This window comes from Diabrotica virgifera, chromosome 4, assembly GCF_917563875.1.
Source record: "Diabrotica virgifera virgifera chromosome 4, PGI_DIABVI_V3a".
NCBI classification, from domain to species: Eukaryota; Metazoa; Arthropoda; class Insecta; order Coleoptera; family Chrysomelidae; genus Diabrotica; species Diabrotica virgifera.
Genome location: NC_065446.1, coordinates 225662454 through 225683238, shown reverse-complemented (window position 1 = coordinate 225683238; position 20785 = coordinate 225662454). Strand labels below are relative to the sequence as shown.

The following is a 20785-nucleotide window of genomic DNA, read 5'->3' as shown; positions in this document are numbered from 1 at the left end:
CCTGCATGCCTTTAGCCATTTAAATCGACGTTTTTGGTTCTACTGGTAGAGTAAAAAAATATTTGTTGGATGTTCTGACAGTTGTGCTTTGACATACCAGCACTATATAGTTCTTATATTGCGGAGATTTGTTTTCCATTTTGATAAAGTATATTATACACTTAGGGCCGGTTGTTCGAACGCTAATCAACAATGATCACTATCAAATATTTAATTACTGTCACAACTGTCAATGTCAACTTTGATTGGGTTGCTGAAAACATAATTATTGATTACAATTATAAAATTAGTTAATCAATTATGTTAATAATTGTTATTTTAATTGATTAACTAATCTCATAATTATAATCAATTATGTTTTCAGCAACCCAACCAAAGTTGACATTGACAGTTGTGACAGTAATTAAATATTTGATAGTGATCATTGTTGATTAGCGTTCGAACAACCGGCCCTAAATACAATAATATAAACACCGAGTAAACAAGACAGTTAGTCGACATGCACAATAACTAGCAATGGCAAAATGCATTCAATACAATAGCTCACCGAACGGGCGAACGAGAACACTGTGGTTGGTGACGTCAGACCCCAGCTCGCTCTCTCGAAGTTGTTTGAAACGGAAATTTTGGGCGCGGAACTATTATCAGTTGTTGTACGTACACTACCCAGCAAACAGACCGACGTGTTAATTACGTGAATTTTGGGTACATTTGTCACCAATATACGTAAATTGCTTACGTGAATTTCACGTGAAAATTTGGTTGGAATGTCACATTGAAAATAAGTCTTTAAATTACGTGAATAACTCGTCTTCAATAGACGTGTTATTTACCTTAAATAGCAATAAAATGTTTCGGGAAATTCACGTTGCAAATACGTGTTGATTAACGTATCTTTTAGGGAATGTATATATTAGTATTCACGTGAAAGATACGTCCTCGGTTCACGCAAATAATTCAACCTTAATTATTAATCTATGAATCACGTAATTATTATCCTCATATGATATAAATAAAACAAGCATAATATAAAGTATTAACAATGTATTTATTTAGTAGAATTTAGAGACTTTAAAACATTTGTCTTGTATAATTATTATACAATATAATGAACCAAAACAGGTACCGACCTAAAGACACATTAAAAAATTTGCCAACACAAAACACAGCACAGGTCACTTCTAGGAGGACAGTTCGACACTTTCTTGTTTTTTTCTAATTGCATCATTGGCACTTCAACCCTCGAGCAGTGAGGTAAACGTTAATACGAAAGACATTATTATAAATACACCCGCCTAAAATAAAACGAAAGAAATAAAGCTGTTCACGTTTCACTTTCACTTTTTGTTGTGAGAAATGTGAGAAGCTGATATTACAGGTTATTATTATCGATTTTAAAAATCGATTATTTTTAAATTACAGTTAAACTATTCTACTTACTTTAAATTAGTATTACGTATTTTCTTTTTGTTTTTAAATTTCTTCTACTATTAACTAATTGATCTTACTAAAAATCTATTTCAATACCAGAATAATATAAAAAAATAATCCTATCGAAACGTATCTATTATTCGATAAATCGATTAATTTAGTTTTCGAACCAACTATGTTAATCATGTACCGTGGTCACGTGATAGTATTTAAAGGAGGAGAAAGGAGAAAGGCTTGGTAGTACGTCATCACCGCGCGCGATTTGAAAATTAGACTCAACATCATATTTTAGCTCCTGTGATATTTTTAAAGAAAGGTTGGACTGAAATAGTTAGGCTAAATGATTTTAAAAGCGAAATTATAAACTTTTTGTTTAAATATTGGTATTATTTACATTACTTTTACGTGAAATACATCTAATTTTTCGACGTCCATTAAATACAGTGAGTAAAATTCAAGCGATACGTATTTAACCAACACCGTTGTAAAATTTTGTTTTCCAAAATATTTCTCAAAATTTAACCAAAGGAAGTTATTTCTGTTTCGTGATTATTACGTGAAATAAACGTACCTTTGCGATGTAACCGACATTCACACCTATTATAAAAAACATGTACTATATTCGTCATTATGATTTTATCTTTCTAATGTCAAACATGTATAAAGGAAGCCCTAATATATAGGTGAATTATTTGGCACTGAAATACGTTTTTTCCCGCAATAAATCACCGAGTTACGTATTCGTTGAAATTTGCCGTAAATTTAACGTAATCATCACGTAACTGAGCTCAAACCTGTTTGCTGGGTATTCATTGTTAAGATGTAATATTTTGAATATAACATTTTTAAACATTAATTAACAATTTTTATGCAAAAATATTTTTATGTGCAAGTTCCCTATTGTTGTGTGTGTGACTTTCATCATTTCTGGTATTCTCTCATTTGGTATCCGATCTCTACATGATTTCCCTGCAGCTCTTTTTCAAATGTCCATTTCTGTTACTAGTAACATTTTCTCTGTTCTTTGTTTCAGTGGCAAAACTTCACTGCTATATGTGATTACACTTTTAAGTATAGTACGGTATATGAGCTGTTTGTTTGCATATGCATATGCAATAAACATCATCATTTGTGCATGTAATAAATTCCCATTTGATTGCTTTGAATTATTCATAATATAACAGTAATGTTACAAATGACAAGAACTGTTTTATTCTTACATTTAATTAAGATATTATTATCGACTATACTAATTGACAGTTTTAAAGGACAGCTCAGGCATAATAAACAATAAAATTACGTCTCCATCGTATTACATCTAATGAAAAAAAATATCAACATGATAATACAAACAAGAAATAATGCTCCGTTATCTTTTAAAGTTGTATTTAGATTGGGCCAATGTACAGGAATATTTCCATGGAGTTTGGAAAAAACAAAAATGCGCAACATTTTACAAATCATATTTGCTTTAATATTGTGTCTATTTTCTGCTACAATATATTACCACGTGCATAAGAATACTAGAATTTTGACCATAGCAGATGATTTCTTCTTGTACGTATTTTGTGTTCAATTTGAGTCAATATCCCTCTCGATCCTGTATTCCTTATTTAAACGAGGTGACTGGAAAGAACTATTAGTTCGGATTCATTGGGATCTAATACAACCAAGTCATAAGTTTGCTTGGAAATTCCTAAAGTACTGCCTGCTAGCCATGATTCTTGTAATAGCAGTTGTAAAGTTACATTTGGAGAAAAATGATTGGAGAACTTGTATAAACAATTGTTTCCAAGTTTTTGTGTATGTGGAGGGAGTTATTCAAATTATTGCTTTTTCGGAGATGGTCGATCTTATTAATCTAAATCAGGAATATTTTTTTAGCGAAGTTAAAGACCAACTTAAAAATCAGTTTCGTTTTAGTCTTTACGATCTATATGCCACCATAAAAAGAACCAAAATTATTTACTGCGATATCTATTTTGTGACAAAAAAATTAAATGGAATATTTGGGATATCGGTCTGGAATAACTATTCTGCAACTTTTTTCCATTGTATCTTGCAGACTAATTTTGCTTTAAATTGTTTATATGAAAAAAATTACGCAGGAGGGAAACGTTTTCTAAATCAAATTGAAGTTGCTGCTTTATTCTTGGTAGTTAATTCCGTAAGTAATTCTGACGTTTTCGATAAACGTCTTAACACATGAACACTCAATGATCTATTAATAGATCAATAGATTAACATTATTATAATATTTGATAAATATATTGTTTACACGGGTAGAGTAGTGATGCAAGTACTTAATAGAGTAGATTAACACTACCAGTAAAAACGCCCAGCACAGTAGAGTAAGAAGTAGAGTGTATAGCAGGTGGTAGAGTAGAGTGACTAGCAACATGTGTCAAAGTAACCATACTGTGTTACCACCATCACTACCATTGTTAAACTGTCCACTCGCCTACGCATTCTACCAATGGAACACGCTAGATTCTGGTAAAGTATTAGAGTAGGTAGGAGAGTGAGGACGCTGTTATTTCTTTGTTCCACTATTACTTGTACTCCCCTCTTGTGTGAACGATCTTAAGCCATTTTTGGTAGAGTAGCGAGTAGAGTCTACTCCACCTACCTCCTCTAGACGTTTCACGATAACGCTTTGGTTAAATATAAAAAACAGCGCTCCATGCCGCTTGTATCGGAACTAATGCAAGCGGGAATTTCAAAATGTAATTTTGGGAAGAAAATGTTAGGTTAAAATATTTGTATAGTTGAAAAAAAAAATAATTTGGTTTTAAAATATGCAAATTATTTTTAATTTCAAATATACAAAATACCATTTGGGAAAAAATAAGACATGACAACGTATTTTTATTTATTTATTTAAACAGTAGCAAAACCACTTTGTATATAATGAAGCTTAAAATAGGACAAAACCTCGCAATTTTTACAGATTGGATCGATTTGCTTGAAAATTTGAGAATAAGTAGTGGATAGTCCAAGGATCAAATGATGCCAAAAGGCGCTTTTACCATAGGGGTGGTTGCCACCCCATGTCGGGGGTGAAAATTTTTTATTATATTTTGACCACAAAAGTTGGTAAAAATATTCATTCTAAGCAAAAAATGTTCTATACATTTTTTTGATAAAATTAATAGTTTTCTATTCGTTATCGAAAGTGTTAGTTTTATATTAAAAAAATTAATGTTTTTGATCAGTTTTCTGCAAATAACTCAAAAAGTTTTTGTTTTATCAAAACAACTTTGCTTAACAAAAATGTACCTTTTGAAAAAATCAACAAAACCGTTTTTTTTTAATTTTCTTTAAGACCAATAGTAACGAGCTATACTTTATTATATGTTAGGTCTTCTTCGGCAAATGCTAAATATTGTAGTTTCAAAGTCAAAAGACGGGAAAACTATGCATTTTCCGAAGATCACTTGTTTAAACTAATTTGAAGTATTTAAAAATATCTATCTTCAGAAATAAAAAAAACTCTTTAGCTCAAAAATTAGGTGACTTATAATGAAAAGAATGTCAGACCCTATATTTTTCAGCGAAAAAGTGATCGAAAGCAAACCCCTAATCACCACCCTGATTAAAATTAGTCATTGACCTTATTTCGCCTTCTTTACTTATGTATTATTAATAGGTTCTAGAATGTTAACTGGTTTATAATGATTAGTTTTTAAAAAAATGGAGTCAAAAGCAAATATCGAATTTTTGAAATTTGGTAAAAAATTCCAATTTCTTCAGAATAGAAAGATTATCATCAGAGATACAAAAAAATATTTAAATATAAAATTGTAGCTTATTTAATTCCCAAGAAACTGGTTTGCAAAAATTTTCTCTACGGTAAAAATTGAGTGAGCTATTGACAATTAAAACTTGTAATAACATGCAAAAATCACACTCAACGAAAAAGGTACGTAATATCAATAAAAATGTTAATTCAGACAACAAACGCAATTCTTAAAATTTGTCCAATTCTTGGTTTTATTGGGACAACAAAACGATGTTCATGAATTCATTATCTTCGTTCGTTGAGCCAATGTATTACGTTTATTGAATGGATGAACATTCATTATGTATACCATAATATCACTTTATTGGTATTACGAACTCAGTTCATTGAGTCAACGAACACTATTTATTGAAACAATGAACTCTCATTATGTATACCATAATCTCAGTTTATTGATATAACGAACTCTGTTCATTGAGCCAACGAACACTATTTATTGAAACAACAACGTCGTTAATTGACCGACGAAGACCATTCGTTGTGCCAATAACAGTGTTATTTCTCCTAACGTATTTCGTTTATTTCTACAATAATTTCCGTTTATTGTCACAATTAATTCCGTTCATTGGCACAATAAATACGGTTATTCTTACAAGCAATTCTATTCATTCTTACAATAAATTTCGTTCATTCCTACTATGAACGTATTTTATATTAATAATTACTGAATGCATTAGCCCAATGTATCATATTAATTGATTAATAATACTTTTTTAAATCCCCTTTTTTGTCCTTAACCTTTAGGACTTTACACTGTGTGATTTCTCATAATTATTATATCGCTTATACAGTGCACTGGAATAAGTGTTACACTCCCCCCCCCTTATTAACTTATTTATTTTTAGCACATAAGCAAAACGCTCAGACAGGTCGATTTTTAAAATTATCAAAGTATATTCTAACATCAATGTTTCGAACTTTACACGATCCCTCTTCAGGTGAGAGGCGTAACTTTGATTTTTTTAATGGGAAAGTACATCATGTGACAGCTCATTTAAAAGTGTTTGAAATAGTGATTTCAAAAATGTATAACACCTTAATCATTTTTGAGGGCGCAGGGGCAAAATTTCGATCGAATTATTTTTAAACGCATTCATTTTTTTGGAATCCTGAGAAAACTAATAAGTATTTTTGAAAAATTTAACCGCAGAATAAAAGACTACATTATTACTGAGGGCTGAAAGTCCCTTAGAATAAACAAAAGGGTTCTTTTGAATAGTATATTTGAAATAAAATAATCATACTAAATTTTCTCTTTTTCACCCCTGTGACTTATTAAAATAATCATTATAGAAGTTCTCAGGGACTTCAGACCCTCGATAATACTGTAATATTTTATTCTGGGTTAAATTTTCAAAAATACTAATTATTTTTTTTTCATTCAGGATTCGAAAAAAATTAATACATTTAAAACGAATTCGACCAAAATTTTACGCTTACGCTCGCAAAAAGGATTAGAGTATTATACATTTTTGTAATCAGTATTTCAAAAGCTTTTCAACGAGGTGTCACATAATGTACTTTTTAATTTAAAAAAATCAAAGTTATGCCTGTCACCTGAAGAGGGATCGCGTAAAGTTCGAAACATTGATGCTATAATATACTATGATTATTTTAAAAATCGACCTGTCCGAGCGTTTTGCTTATGCTCTAAAAATAAATAAGTTTGTAAGGGGTGGGGGGTAACACTTATTCCAGAGCACTGTATTTTAACTTAACCATATTGATAAAGTGCTACTTAAAATCAATTACATATTATAAAAACAAAAATCATAAAATAAATCTTATAAAAAAACTCATAGTGGAAAGTTCACATTAGTCAATACTAGACGAATACAGGAATGAATTAAAACAAAAATACGGTACCTATAATATTTTATTTTTGATATTTTATAAATTGAAATTATACATGATAATTTGCCATTCAAAAAATGTCGTTTCTTTTTCAAAAAAATAATGCATGCTTGGCTAACTTTAAATTAGTAAAACATCTAACACGATTAATAATAAAAATCATTGTTTACAGTTGAGTTCGCGAATTTTTACCCGTTCGTCATCATTTAAAGCATACGAAATAAGTCGATGATAAGTCGGAAATTGAAATTTACTAAACGCAACAGCAAGTGACAGTAAATGACTTGCGGTTGCGTTTAGTAAATTTCAATTTCCGACTTATCATCGACTTATTTCGTATGCTTTAAATGATGACGCACGGGTAAAGATTCCCGGACTCAACTGTACAACAGTTAGTCTGCTTAGCCAATAATTAGTTGTATTTTTTTTTCATTAATATTGCACGTTTTTAGTTAAGGCCTAATGATACTCAAGTGGTTAATATATACCCATTGCGACACAATAGTGAATAAAAATATAAAAACATAATTTTTGGAGAATCTGTACTATACTAAATTTACAATCAAGATGCAGTAAAAATAAACAAACCAAGACACGTTAAATGCTACTAGGAGCACTCCCGAATCATAATTTACAATGTATATACACTGTAAATCACAAATCATGATTTCCAAAGTTTATGCATTGTAATTTATGATTCGGTAGTGCTCCTAGTAGTATTTAACATGTCTTAGTTTGTTTATTTCTACTGCATCTTGATTGTGAATTTAGTATAAGTACCCATAATAATAATTTTAAAAAACATAAGTGTGGTAGGTAGATTAAAAAAATTATTTTTTACTACAATCCATTTGGGCTATATGGAGTTCCGTAAAATAAAACGTACCTACCTACATTTGAGTTACCCATTTTAGGGCATCCTGTGCATTTTAAAATAATTTAATAAAATTGGGCCCTAGTATTCAACACAAGTTGATGTTAAGCACAATAAACTAGTAGGGTAGGAGTAGATAAGTTACTAGTTACTAGATAGATATAAATTTAGAAAAACATGCAATATTTTAAAAATAAAGAAATTATAGGCTCTTGGTTCACAACTACTAGAGACCAATAACGGCAAGTTCCTAGCAGGCTAATTGTTGTAGTTAAAAGTTATGTCTAATAAAATTCAGTTTCTTAACTTAATGAAGTTGACAAAACATGCAACATTTAAAAAAATAAATGACAATATTTTTCCACAACTACATAATTCAAACATAATATTTTATGCTAGACTAGGAACTATAAGACATTTCTTTTTGATCTATATATTATTTAAAAAGTCTGTTAAAATATGGATTTTCGAAGTCATATTTTTTGACTTGAAATTATAAAAATAACTCTCGATGAAGCTATAAAATGTAAGAGACGCTGGTGGAAATTCCAAATCAAATAAATAAATTATTTTAAAACATATATCAACGGCTCGAACAAAATTTTTGAAATTGTATCGTATTTCATCAAAATAGATACATATGTTTGTAATGTTTAATATATCTTCACCGACGCAACATAAAAACGGCTGAATAGATATATTCCTATCCTTCAGGTGAAGTAGGTGGTCTTCTACTTCTTGTTGGGTTTTTCCAATAAATAAAAAGGATTCTTGAGAGTCTTTAATTGTGTATTTTGTATTTGTCTTTCTCTCATCCTTCTTTGTCACAACCAATTTTGTAGGAACAAAGTAACCATGCAGAGCCCAAAAAATTGCCGCATTTTTTCCATCTAAAAAAGTAAATTTCGTTTGGTTTTATGTAAGTTCGACGATAACAAATAAATAGGGAAAAAGCTTAGTGGGAAGGAAAAACTTAATTACATAAAAAAGCATAAGTAGTCTATCTATCTATCTAATCAGCCCTAAACATACATCCTTGGATATAGGCCTCCTCTTCCTTTGCATCCATTCTGATCCAGTGTGTTTCTTCAAGTCATCTGACCATCGCATCTGTGGCATTTTCCTTTTTCGTTTGTGGTTCCACGGTCTCCAATGTATAATCATCTTAGTCCATCTTTCATCCTTCTGCCGTAGGGTGTGTCCGGCGAACTTCCATTTAAGCTTTGCTACTTGGGTACAGACATCTTTCACTTTTGTTTTGTTACGGATTTTTGGATCCATAACAAAACAAAAAAGCATAGTATTAAAGATTATTTGAGAAATTCAAAATAGTAGTGTGCTTGTTGTAATATGCCAGATTGGTCCATTTTATATTATATAAATATAGGAATTAATTGTACTTTCTTTCATTATCCAACTTACTAAAATCTGCCTTACTTTCCGTAAGCAGCAGCAACATCGCTTGAAACGAAAGATTGTCTAGATATATCAAATCCTTTATACCTAACATGTGCCAACATAAAATGAACCGATCGGTATATTTGGATATGTTTGAAGCGAAGAGACTTACTTTCTGCTAAATCAGGAGTGTTCCTCACATTTTCTACTATTCCTTTAATTTTCTTATCTTTTATGTGCCCATCGCTCGATAAAAAGTTAACAAGAGTGTCAAAACGATTATCCCAATTTAAAATAAGGCCATCATTATCATTAAAAGCAATTTTAAAGTCCATGTCAATCTGCAAAAAATTAAAAGTAAACCAAATTTATTCTTTATTCGTAATCAATCACATACCAAACGATATCCTGAAGGACTTTTATAAAATGGCCATGCTTCCATTATGGATTTTGTTGAAGCAAGCTTCTTTACTTCAATCAAGCGGTATCTAGAGCATGCCTTCCAACATTGGTCGGATTCTTCAATACTCAAATTGTCGTATTTTAAACACCGAATGATACTTTCTGCATTGTCTTCAGGTTCTAAAAATAATAAGATGTCAAAAGTAATTTTTTACTACTTTAATATTAAAAAATGTTAATTAAATAATAAAATATTTACCTATTAATAATATTTCATAAAAATAAATATACGACGTCATAAAAATACGACGAATTGTGATATAACTAGAAACCTCAAATCAGAAAATTTTATAAGAAAAGATGGTGTAAGACAGCGAGGGGGACTAAGTCCAACATTATTTACGTTATTTATTTATGGACGAAATAATTAAAAAATGTAGTCAGAGAACAAAACACCTATTTGTAGGATACAAAAATTTGAAAACGATTGAGATATCAAAATGTGCTTTTACAGATGATATCGTTATCATGGCAGCAAAAGAAAAGAACCCCCAAGAAAATTTAGAATCGTGGAACAAAATACTAGAAGAAAATGGTATGAAACTAAACATAAGAAAAATCAAAGTAATGGAAGTGTCTGAAACGAAAGAAAACGTGAATATACAGATAAACGATATACAGAGAGAACAAGTAGAATGCTACGAATACCTGGGTATAAAAATAGAAGATTCAGGACAACAAGATTTGGAAATCGATAAACGTATAGAAAAAGCAATAAATTCATACTATGCAATGATGACAACTTTTATAGGAAAAAAGAAAATAGCGTAGAGTACAAAACTAAAAGTATTTAAGGCAATATATAGACCCGTACTCACCTACGGTTGCGAATCGTTGACATTAACAGAGAAACAGAAGAGCAGGATACAAGCGACGGAAATGAAGTACCTAAGAAGAGCGAGAGGAGTCACAAGACTTGACAGAGTAAGAAATGAGCAGATAAGAGAGGATCTGGAGGTGGAATCAATCTTAGAATTTATATAAAAAAGATAAGTCAGCTGGTGGGGACATTTACAAAGACTAGGCGATTGAGGACCGGTAAAAATTATTTGGGAAACGAGAGTAAATACAAGGGGGAAGGGATGAACACCAAGAGAAACATGGGACCAAGCTATTGGAAAAGTTCTGCAAAACAGAGGCAAATCCTGGAAAAAAACACAGGTCTTGCCGCAAAATAGAAATCAGTGGCGCAAATTAATACACAATATCCAAGTTATTATTGCAATCCCGACATCAATGGGGTAAAAGGGAATTTGATTTACAGAAATATATATTTTTATATATCTATTTTTCGAGAAAATATAATCGTTTTAATTTTTTGACCGCAAAACCTGATATATGTATAATACCTTTTTTACTCATTAAACGGTCGATAAGATATAAAAAAATTAACTATATATATAGTGAGGACGTTTGACATTTTGGAATAAATTCATTTAGGAAGATAAATCCCAAAACAGGTCGATTTTTATTTTTTAATTATAATTTTTTGGCATATATATCAAAAATAAAAATCGATCTGATTCGGGATTTATCTCCAGAGTCGCCCATTCTACATTCCAAACGTCCTCACTGTATATAATATTACAAATCGGATAAAAAATAATTACCAATTTTTCTGTAGGGAACCGCTCCAAAATTTCCTGTTCCAAACGTTGACTTGCACTTAAGGATAATTGTAGCGACTTTTCCTCATAGTAACCTGCAATTAAGCCGACAAGAAGAAGGCGCTGCTCCTCTTTAAACTTATCAAACTTTGTATAGTACTCTGTAAGCATAGAGCCTTTATTGAGTTTTCAAAATATCAGCCAAAGAGACGTATTCTTCTGGGGTAGATGTAGATGGTCTGTCGTATGGCGTAAAGCGTGTAGGTGTACTTTCTCTGGAAGTCATTCGCGAAGTAGATGGTGAAGTGCTTGGATTGCTAAATGGATATGCTTTTTCCCTGCATTGGTTCACTAAAGGTAGTCCCAATACTCTCTCTCCAATTTTCCAGTTGATGTTCAAACAGAATGTAGGTACCCAAATCGAAATTTTTCATTAGCAACTCTATATGATGTCGTTTAATCACTTTTAACACCGGTATAAAAACATTCTCACCTGAAACAACAATATGTGGATAAATTATTATTTATAATTTACTTTGCTTGATTGACTCTCACCTATTAAATGATCTGTCAGACTTTCCATATTCCATAATTTTAATAAATTTCTGAGTTCAATTGATTCGAGATTTTCATCTTGGGAATTCTTGTTACTATTGGTGCCAGCAATGTCGCTTACTTCAGATTCACTTTGATGTTCAATCTCGTAGTCATGTAGATTTTGGTTTGAATCATTTGTATGGCATTTGGATAAATCTGTCAGCATTGACTCGAGTTGTTGTACAGTTTCGTTTTGTTGCGCTATATTATTTTTCATCTCTGGAGGCATAATATATTCATTGCCAAGAAAATTCGCCAAATTCTGACCGATTTGGTAAGTGGCATCTGTTTCTCCGTCATTATTTTGATACATGATGTTCTAGCTAGCTCAAAACGTTTAAAAATGTTATGATTTTATTGAAATATTGGTTAAATTATATTATTAGGTTGTTTTTTCTACTCTCATACTTTAATATATTATCAATTATGATTTGGCTACCTGTCATGTATAATGAGATTCATGGTGATACAGATTTTAACTAATAAAATCGCGAGATGACGTTCTGTAACGTCGTGTCGGTAGCACATACGCAACGATCAATGCCAAGTCAAATTCATTCACTTGGACAGTTTATAATTTAGACAAAGAATATTTAATATTTAAATAAACTAACAGTTCCAAAATTAAATAATTTTAAGAAAATGTCTGTAAAAACAACGTAAGAAAAGTTACGTCGCCTCAAATTTATTCCAATAATGATTATTGTATATAACATGCAGACTATAAAACATAAACATAAAAATTAATTATCTTTTCACGTTTTTTTGTCTATTTTCAATAAACAAATCAAACAAATATTTTCTATTATGTATTGTGATAAATATCAACAAATAACAAAATATAGGTTATGTATATCTCATACGATTACAACAGTGGAATGCAATGCGCTTGTTTTTATTATACCAACGAGTACTGGTGGAAAATCATTATATATTTATAGGACTTATTCGTCGACGAACAACTAATTGTGGAATACAAATGACAAATAGTTGTTGACACGAAATTAAATATATACTCGACTAATAAATTTTATTCGACCAATAACTATCCACCGATTTATATGTTGTTGGTGAAACCTGCCTTAAGCTTATATGTAAGTACTTAATTTTGTGTTACAAAATAAATAAATTTGGATTTATTTTTTTTGTGAATGATTATAAAAAAATCATGTATACAACTTACATTTAATTAATTAATGGGTTCGACGGTTACTTGGTAGAAGTTCATTTTATCTGACAATTAAACACTAAAAACTTTTGTTTTCAATACTTCCTCAAAATTTATTATTTTGAGTGCCTTTCTCAAGTGATTTATTTTATATAAAGGCACTTTGCAGAAACAGCTGTAGTGACATAGTTGAATAATAAATTTTGAGGAACTATTGAAAACAAATGTTTTCAGTGTTTTAATTGTTATTATGATGCTCGTCTTTCATACGACACTCATCGCATCGCAGCTCGTGATCGTATACGTCAATCGCATGGTAATTACCGTCATTAAATGCTCGTTGCAAAATATGTATGGTGGGTTCCACGAATATACGACTGTTTTGGATTATCGCGACAACGAATATTTTAGTGTGCAACTTAAGAAGTACGAAAGTACTTTGCTCTAATAATTACTCCAATAAACAAGAATATAATTTGCAATTTACTTTCGTTCTTCATATTTTGCACAGTAAAATATTCGTTGTCGCGATAATCCAAGAGGGTCGTATATTCGTGGAATGGGGTATATACTATAGGGCTTTTCATCGATTGTCATTTGTTTCGAGCTTCAGTCATGTGTCACATGATATTAATATATCTACGTCACACGTCTTTGGTTTGCATCATTGGTATATGCCAATAACGTATGACGTAGATATATTAATATTATGTGACACATGACAGAAGCTCGAAACTAATGACTCGGAATGAAAAGCCTTATTAGAATGCTATTGTAGAATAATGTTCTTTTACTTTTATCATGTTAATGCCTTTCGCTGTTCTTATTAAATCTACTGGTGGTCCTATTAATTCATTAACTGAAATCAGTGATAATTGGCCCAAATTACTTAAATCCACTTCATGGGCAAGAAAATGGGACCTATAGTTTGTATTTATTAATTTTTGTGAAAAGAATAATATTTCATCTTTATTCAGTAAAATAATTTCTACAATTTTATAGATATGAATATCATTGTTTAATACAGATATATAATCACCACATTTAAACTGGGTTCCTTTGTATCTTAATTGAGAATAAAATTGAACAGAACTTTTATCAACGATATTTAGTTGCTCATAAATAATATTTTTGAAATTACTCTGTCTTTTATGTCTACTATTCGCACTCAATGTAGTGGTGGGTTCTTCGTTTTTTAAAATTTGGTAGGCAAATTTTAACTGATATTTTTTGGACAAGGTAATACATATATTTTTTCTAGAATTAATACAGTGACAGCAAATTTTAGAATGGATATGATTAGATTCGTATTTAAAACACCATAATTTTCTAAGAGGTCCAGATTGCCGAATAATATTTGGATAGTGAGTCAAATTATGAAATTTGGGTTTAAGCGTGTCGTTAAATAGTACAGTATAATCGCTGTTAAGTTTTTTAATTTTATTTTGTAATAAAATAATATCCGGATTTGCTACTTCAAAACATAGTAAGATATCTATAATTTCTATTAAATTAATGAGAAAGATCCAAACTTCATCATCATCTGGAATCAAATCTCCTACCATAAGAGGAAAGTAACTTATAAATGTCATCATCTCTCTAGCAGACATTTTTAATTTTTTACTATTAAGGTGATGTAATTCAATTTTTCCAGGCATATTACCAATTTCTTTAGGTCCATATTCAAAATTCTCTCTTCTTGAATTTAAAATTTTTAAATCAAAATACTTCATTTTAATAAAGTAAATAATTGCATGACTAATACAGTAGTGGCATACACCTTCGAATATATCATGCATTATATCAACGTAGTAATTATGAACAACATGAAAAGATGGAATATCGTTAAGTAGAGAGTTACAAATTATTCCTCTATTCTCGGATGAACTGGCTAAGTCTGAATTGTAGTTAGAAATTGTTCGTATCATTTCGGTATTTTCAATACAAAACTTTTGGCAGTCTTTTTTTTCTACTCTACATATTCTACAATAAAAATTTGCTGAAAATGATTTGGAAAAATCTAAAAATGAGTTTAGGCCCAAATTATCACCCAATACTAAACCTAATACAAAATGAACACGTAAATTCGAAATTTCATTAATTTGAATCTCTAGCCCATTGACCTCTAGCTCTTTTAATTCTTGTATTAAACTTTGAAAACATTTTTCATTACCAAATGTTTTTACATCTGTAGATTTTATAACAGCGCCATGAAAAATGTTTTCCAATTTTGATTCATCTACAGGAAGGCATGGGAAAGAATAATAGGTATTACATATTGAATGTTTAGAAGAATGTGATCCAAGAGGGTTATTGATTTCGAAATCATCAATATAAATAAAGTATGGTAGTAAAGTTTTATTAGGATACATTGACACTTTACTTTTCCACAACTCACCCTGAATAAAATTTGTTAATTTTGTTTGGCCTTGCAAATATTCAATATGTTTCAAAGTTTTCTCAAGCAACCCTTTTTTTTCAAAAAATGTTTTAAACTGAAACTTAAGAGGCATTAAAACTCCAGTAATTTTCTTTTCATCAACTACTAAACTACCTTTTTTGTGCATTACACGTACTTCATCATTAACGATAAATTCTTTCACTTTATCCGTATAACCTTTTTTACGTAAAGTTTTAAATAGTAAATGATCTGTTGTGAAAAGCTTAAATGGACTTTTAAAACTCGTTATCAGACCAAAAAAGTTATTGTACAAGAGGCTATTGTCAACAAAATTACACTTAGCAAAATATATTAAACTTTCTAATATAGGATCAATTAAAAGTTTTGTTGTGTCCTCTTGAATTTCTAAAACATCTTTTCTCGTAAACTTGCTATTATTGTGAAGTTTTAATACAAATTCTATGACTAAATCGTGTACTTTTCTCTTTGATAATTCTAATTGTGTTAAATTATTAGTGCTGTTGAAACCGATACTATTATTTTCCTGATAGCCGTGCTTATTGATATCAAAAATAACATCACAGTTAGGGGTTTCGTTACTACTACTTGATAATTGAGTGGAATTATCCAATAATATTTCTTGCATTTGGTTGGGTTTGTAATTTAGTAGTGATGTTTCTTGGCTTTCAGTAGTATGATCATAATCAAGATCAGAATGATTATTCATCATTTGATTTCCAAAATCATCAGAATTATGAATATCATTAACAGTTACTACATCGCCCACGATAGCAATATTAATATGTTTACGATTTATGTGCTTTTTGAAACTGCCCAAGTTTTGAAAAATTTGATGGCATTCGAGCTCACAACATCTAAATATACCGTCAGAACGTAAATCGTGAACCCGCTTGAAATGTGAGAAAAGAATTTTTAAACTATCGAATTTTTTCTTGCATAAAAAACATAACATTTTTGAAACATTTATAATTTGCTTGCCTTTTCTACACAAACTGAAACAAAATAAATGTATGTATAAATGTTTTACTGATAAAGCCGAACCCAGGTATTTAATAGATACCTGGCGCATCCATACAACATCCATAAACTAGGGTCATAAAGCTGGGATCATATGAAAACTTTTTTATTATCAATTTTACTACAAAAAATTATTCTTCATAAAAAATTCTGCGTGTCCTGAAATCTAAAATACAATTATCAGATATTAAATTTTATCAATAGTCTACAAGGTATGTCAAAAAATATGAATTTCGTTCGGGAGTAAAGTAGCCTACCTTTATATTTCACAATATCGAAAATTGTTATTAAGAAATTTTCGTATTTTTATTTTTCGTAAAATTCATAATGGAGTTATCAAAAATAAAAGCTAAGGTATCCGTAATTTGAGAAAAATTTGAATTTTTTTTAATTAGAAGAATATAAATATATATTATGACAAAATTTTCATATACATATTATAAAATATATTATAACATTTCAAATAACTTTTTTTAATAATAATTTTCGGTATTCTGAAATATAAAGGTACTTTATTCTTTAGCGAAATTCATATTTTTTGACATATCTTGTATACTATTGATAAAATTTAATATCTGATGGTTGTATTTTAGATTTTAGAACATGTAGAACTTTTGATGAAGAATCATATTTTTTCGTAAAGTTGACAATAAAAAAGTTTTCCATATGGTTTTTTCCACAGCTAGACGAAACCAGAGGAGTTGCACTTTGCTCTCGACAAAGGATGGAAATTTTTCTGCGATACGTTAGTGATACCTGGATTTCAATCAGGTATTGCTGAAGATTTTGGTGTTCACCATACGACGGTTTGTAAAACCATAAATAAGCTTGCTGACAGAAATCACATCAGTGGATAAAGTTTCTGTCTAACCTGGAAGGTATGGAAGAAGAAAGGATAAAATGGGCTAACCGATTGCAAATACCTAGTTATTGGTGCACTGGATTGCACCCATGTTCAAATTAAAAAATCTTCAGAATTTGGTGAGGAATTTATTAATAGAAAACGATTTTCTAGCATAAATGTACAAGTAACGTATGATACACATGAAGTGATTAAATTGTGGACACTGAGTGGCCTGGAAGTGTTCACGATTGGAGAATTTGGAAACAAAGTTCGATTTATCAAATTATACGTAAGTTTAGAGGCACTTTTTGCTTTCTTGGAGATAGTGAATATGAAATTGCTCCATGGTTATTATGCCCATTCAAAAACCCCCAAAATAGAAGCGAGGAATTATTTAATATCACTCATTCTAGATAATGATAATTAACAGAGTCTATAATGAAGAGTTTTCCGTCAAAGGTTTGAGAATAAGAGAAAGGATATCAGCTAATTCATTCAATTATTGATAGATGTTTCGTGTACTAATCAGTACACATTTTCAGTTCATATTATAAATAACATCACAAGACAATATTAAAAGTAAACACTTACAAACATAAGACACTGACAAGTTTATTTTTAATTATGATGTTCTCCCGTATTTACCTTATCAGAAAAAACTTACTTTTATTCAAATATAAAAAATAAGTAATATCTTATCCTTATAAGTACATATTAGCTTTTGTGTGAAAGTTCCTATCTCTAAGGCAGCACTTATTTTTATTCAATATACCCATAAGGTCAAAATTCATAATATAAGCTCATATTAGTCAAAAACGTTTTGTATAATAATAAAATTATGAAAATGTCTAGATATCTAAGTAGGTTGATATTTACCTTATTTCACGATAAGAGACACACGAAATCTTCCTTCTACTACGGACTACACTTGGAAACAAAATGCAATTATTATTTGGCACTTCGGTAGAGGTAACAGCATTGTTTAACAAAGAACTCTTTTTTAAACAATGGTAACACAGAGAAGCTAGGGGTATCACGATAACGAAAAGCCGTTACATTTCAAATGGTCAAGCAAAACATTTATTGTCCCAACAACCACGATTATTGTCACAATTAACGCATTGATTGTGAGAATTAAAGGCAGTAGTAGATTTATTAATGCATTCGTTGGCACAACAATCAGTGTACATCTATTCAATAATCATATATTACTCTATATTAACAACATTTGTACATTGTTTTAATGAAATCTGTACGTTGTCACAATAAACCAAGGTAATTGCTTGTCATCTACGAAATCAAGAACGTGAGTTGCTGCCACAATTAACAGTATTTATTAAATATACGAAACTAAGTTATTGGCTGAATAAATTGAGTGTTATTGATTAATGTACTCTAGTTATTCTCACAATTATTATTCAATCATTGTGACAATAACCAAGTACATTCGCCAATGTCTAAAAGTTCGTTGAAACAACAAATTAAATTGTTGTGACAACGAAATACTATTCAATAATCACTGTTAATCAATATTACGAACTAAATTTTTTTGAGTGCACCTTTACCAACCCTTTCAAAGTCACCACTTTTTGCGACTGAGGATTTTAAAAGCATTTGGTATTAATAGTTTTATAGATCTTGTAAAAACCTACAAAACTATTTTTTAACAAACTTTCTAAGATAAAAATTAAAAAGGTTAGGGTTAAAAAATCAATATATTTTTTTCAAAAAAAAAAAAAGAAATCCAATTGGAAGCATAATAATGTAAGTTAGCTTTGCTTTTAGTCATTGGCCTTATTAATTATTCTTTATTTATGTATTATTAATAGATTTTAAAAGTTTGACTGGCTTAGAATGATTAGTTTTTAAAAAACTAGAGTTAAAAGCGAATAACGACTTTTTGTAGTTTGGTAAAAAAGGTCATTTTCTTCAAAATAGAAAGATTAGCATCAGATATACGAAAAAATGTTTTTATATGAAATTGTAGGTTATTTAATTCCCAAGAACTTGGTTGGAAAAAATTTTTTCTACGGCAAAAATTGAGTGAATGGTAAATGAGTATATATCGAAAAACATTAATTTTTTCTATATAAAACTAACACTTTCGATAGCGAATAAATCGAAAAGTATTAATTTTATCAAAAAAAAGTATAGAATATTTTTTGCTTAGAATAAATGTTTTTATCAACTTTTGCAGTCAAAACATAATAAAAAATTTCCACCCCTAAGATGGGGTGGTAACCGACCCCATGGTAAAAGCGCCTTTCGGCGTCATATATCTTCCAAATACTTCTACAAAAGGGTATCTCAAATAATTGAAACATGTGTGCATCTCTACTTGTTGAAGGACTTTCAACTAAAACAAAAAATTAATATAATTGATTTGATAATAACCATATTCATTTCACGTAAAATAATTTGTATTAATTATATATTTTCTGTAGGGGTTACTTACTTGGTGTTACATTCGTTTGCTTCCCTACACCACTAACTGTGTTACTTGTTCTCTAATAGCAAATACTTGTTGAACTCACCATGCAAATGTAAGCTAGGAATTTGATCTTCCTAGGGATCTTCAAATCACATTCCTTTTGTTTCAAAAACTGTATTTGAATCCATTTTATCTAAATCAGGATTTTTTATTATTGCTAACAATCAGATAAACATTTTTACTGACATAAAGATAAAAGATAAAGGCATTCGCGAACTCAAGCGAGGGTGCTGCCGCTTATTTGGAACTAGAGGAATTGGGATGAAGATTTAAACAAAACATCCGTTAACCTATGTATGAATGTCGATTGAATGCTTGTCTGGTGTGTTCATTTAATGAATGATTTATTTATATTAGTTAATTACATCAATAAAAATATTAATTATATCAAAATGCGTTATCCCAATTACATCGGCCATTTTCATGCAACTGCACTGCCACCTATAGTCGATTGAGTTCGCGAATACTGACAAGACAATGATGACAATTGACAAATTATAATGACACTCAGACTCAGTGATATAGAAGAAATCTTCACTCCAGGTGCATGGCGACATCGCAAAAAACAGCATAGGGATTACGTACACTCGATACGCATCGTATCCGCCATGTTTTCCCGTAAGGCGCTATGGGAAAACATGGCGGATACGATGCGTATCGAGTGTACGTAATCCGGGCCCATATCATTATTAAAAATGACATTTAGTTTAGTATGACCTTGAGATACCTGCGTGAAACATCTAAAGAGAGTTAAGTGATCTGTGGTCTACTCTCCTCGCGAGATTCAGAGTAGGGAGATCGTCAGTCCAAAGAGTAGG

General features: G+C 30.3%; 1 protein-coding gene across 2 annotated transcripts; it reads right to left on the bottom strand.

Moving 5' to 3' along the window:
- Positions 1-7095: 7095 nt before the first annotated feature.
- On the bottom strand, positions 7096-20400 carry LOC126884096 (uncharacterized). 2 transcript variants are annotated; one of them, XR_007697847.1, is made up of 7 exons: positions 19932-20397; positions 18353-19832; positions 11984-12348; positions 11432-11921; positions 9757-9941; positions 9532-9700; positions 7096-8851 (listed from the first exon to the last, which is right to left on the bottom strand). XR_007697847.1 is itself a non-coding variant. In XM_050649880.1 (6 exons), exon 2 carries the CDS (start codon positions 16697-16699, stop codon positions 13955-13957), a length of 2745 nt encoding a protein of 914 aa, XP_050505837.1. In that variant the 5' UTR covers positions 16700-19832; positions 19932-20400; the 3' UTR covers positions 7096-8851; positions 9532-9700; positions 9757-9941; positions 11432-11921; positions 11984-13954. The 2 variants fall into 2 exon arrangements, 1 of the variants encoding a protein (XP_050505837.1); XM_050649880.1 differs by having other exon boundaries at positions 11984-19832; positions 19932-20400.
- Positions 20401-20785: the final 385 nt, after the last annotated feature.

Coding starts and splice junctions, on each gene's coding strand:
- LOC126884096 (XM_050649880.1), bottom strand. CDS start 16,699: ATGGATGTTGTATGGATGCGCCAGGTATCTATTAAATACCTGGGTTCG.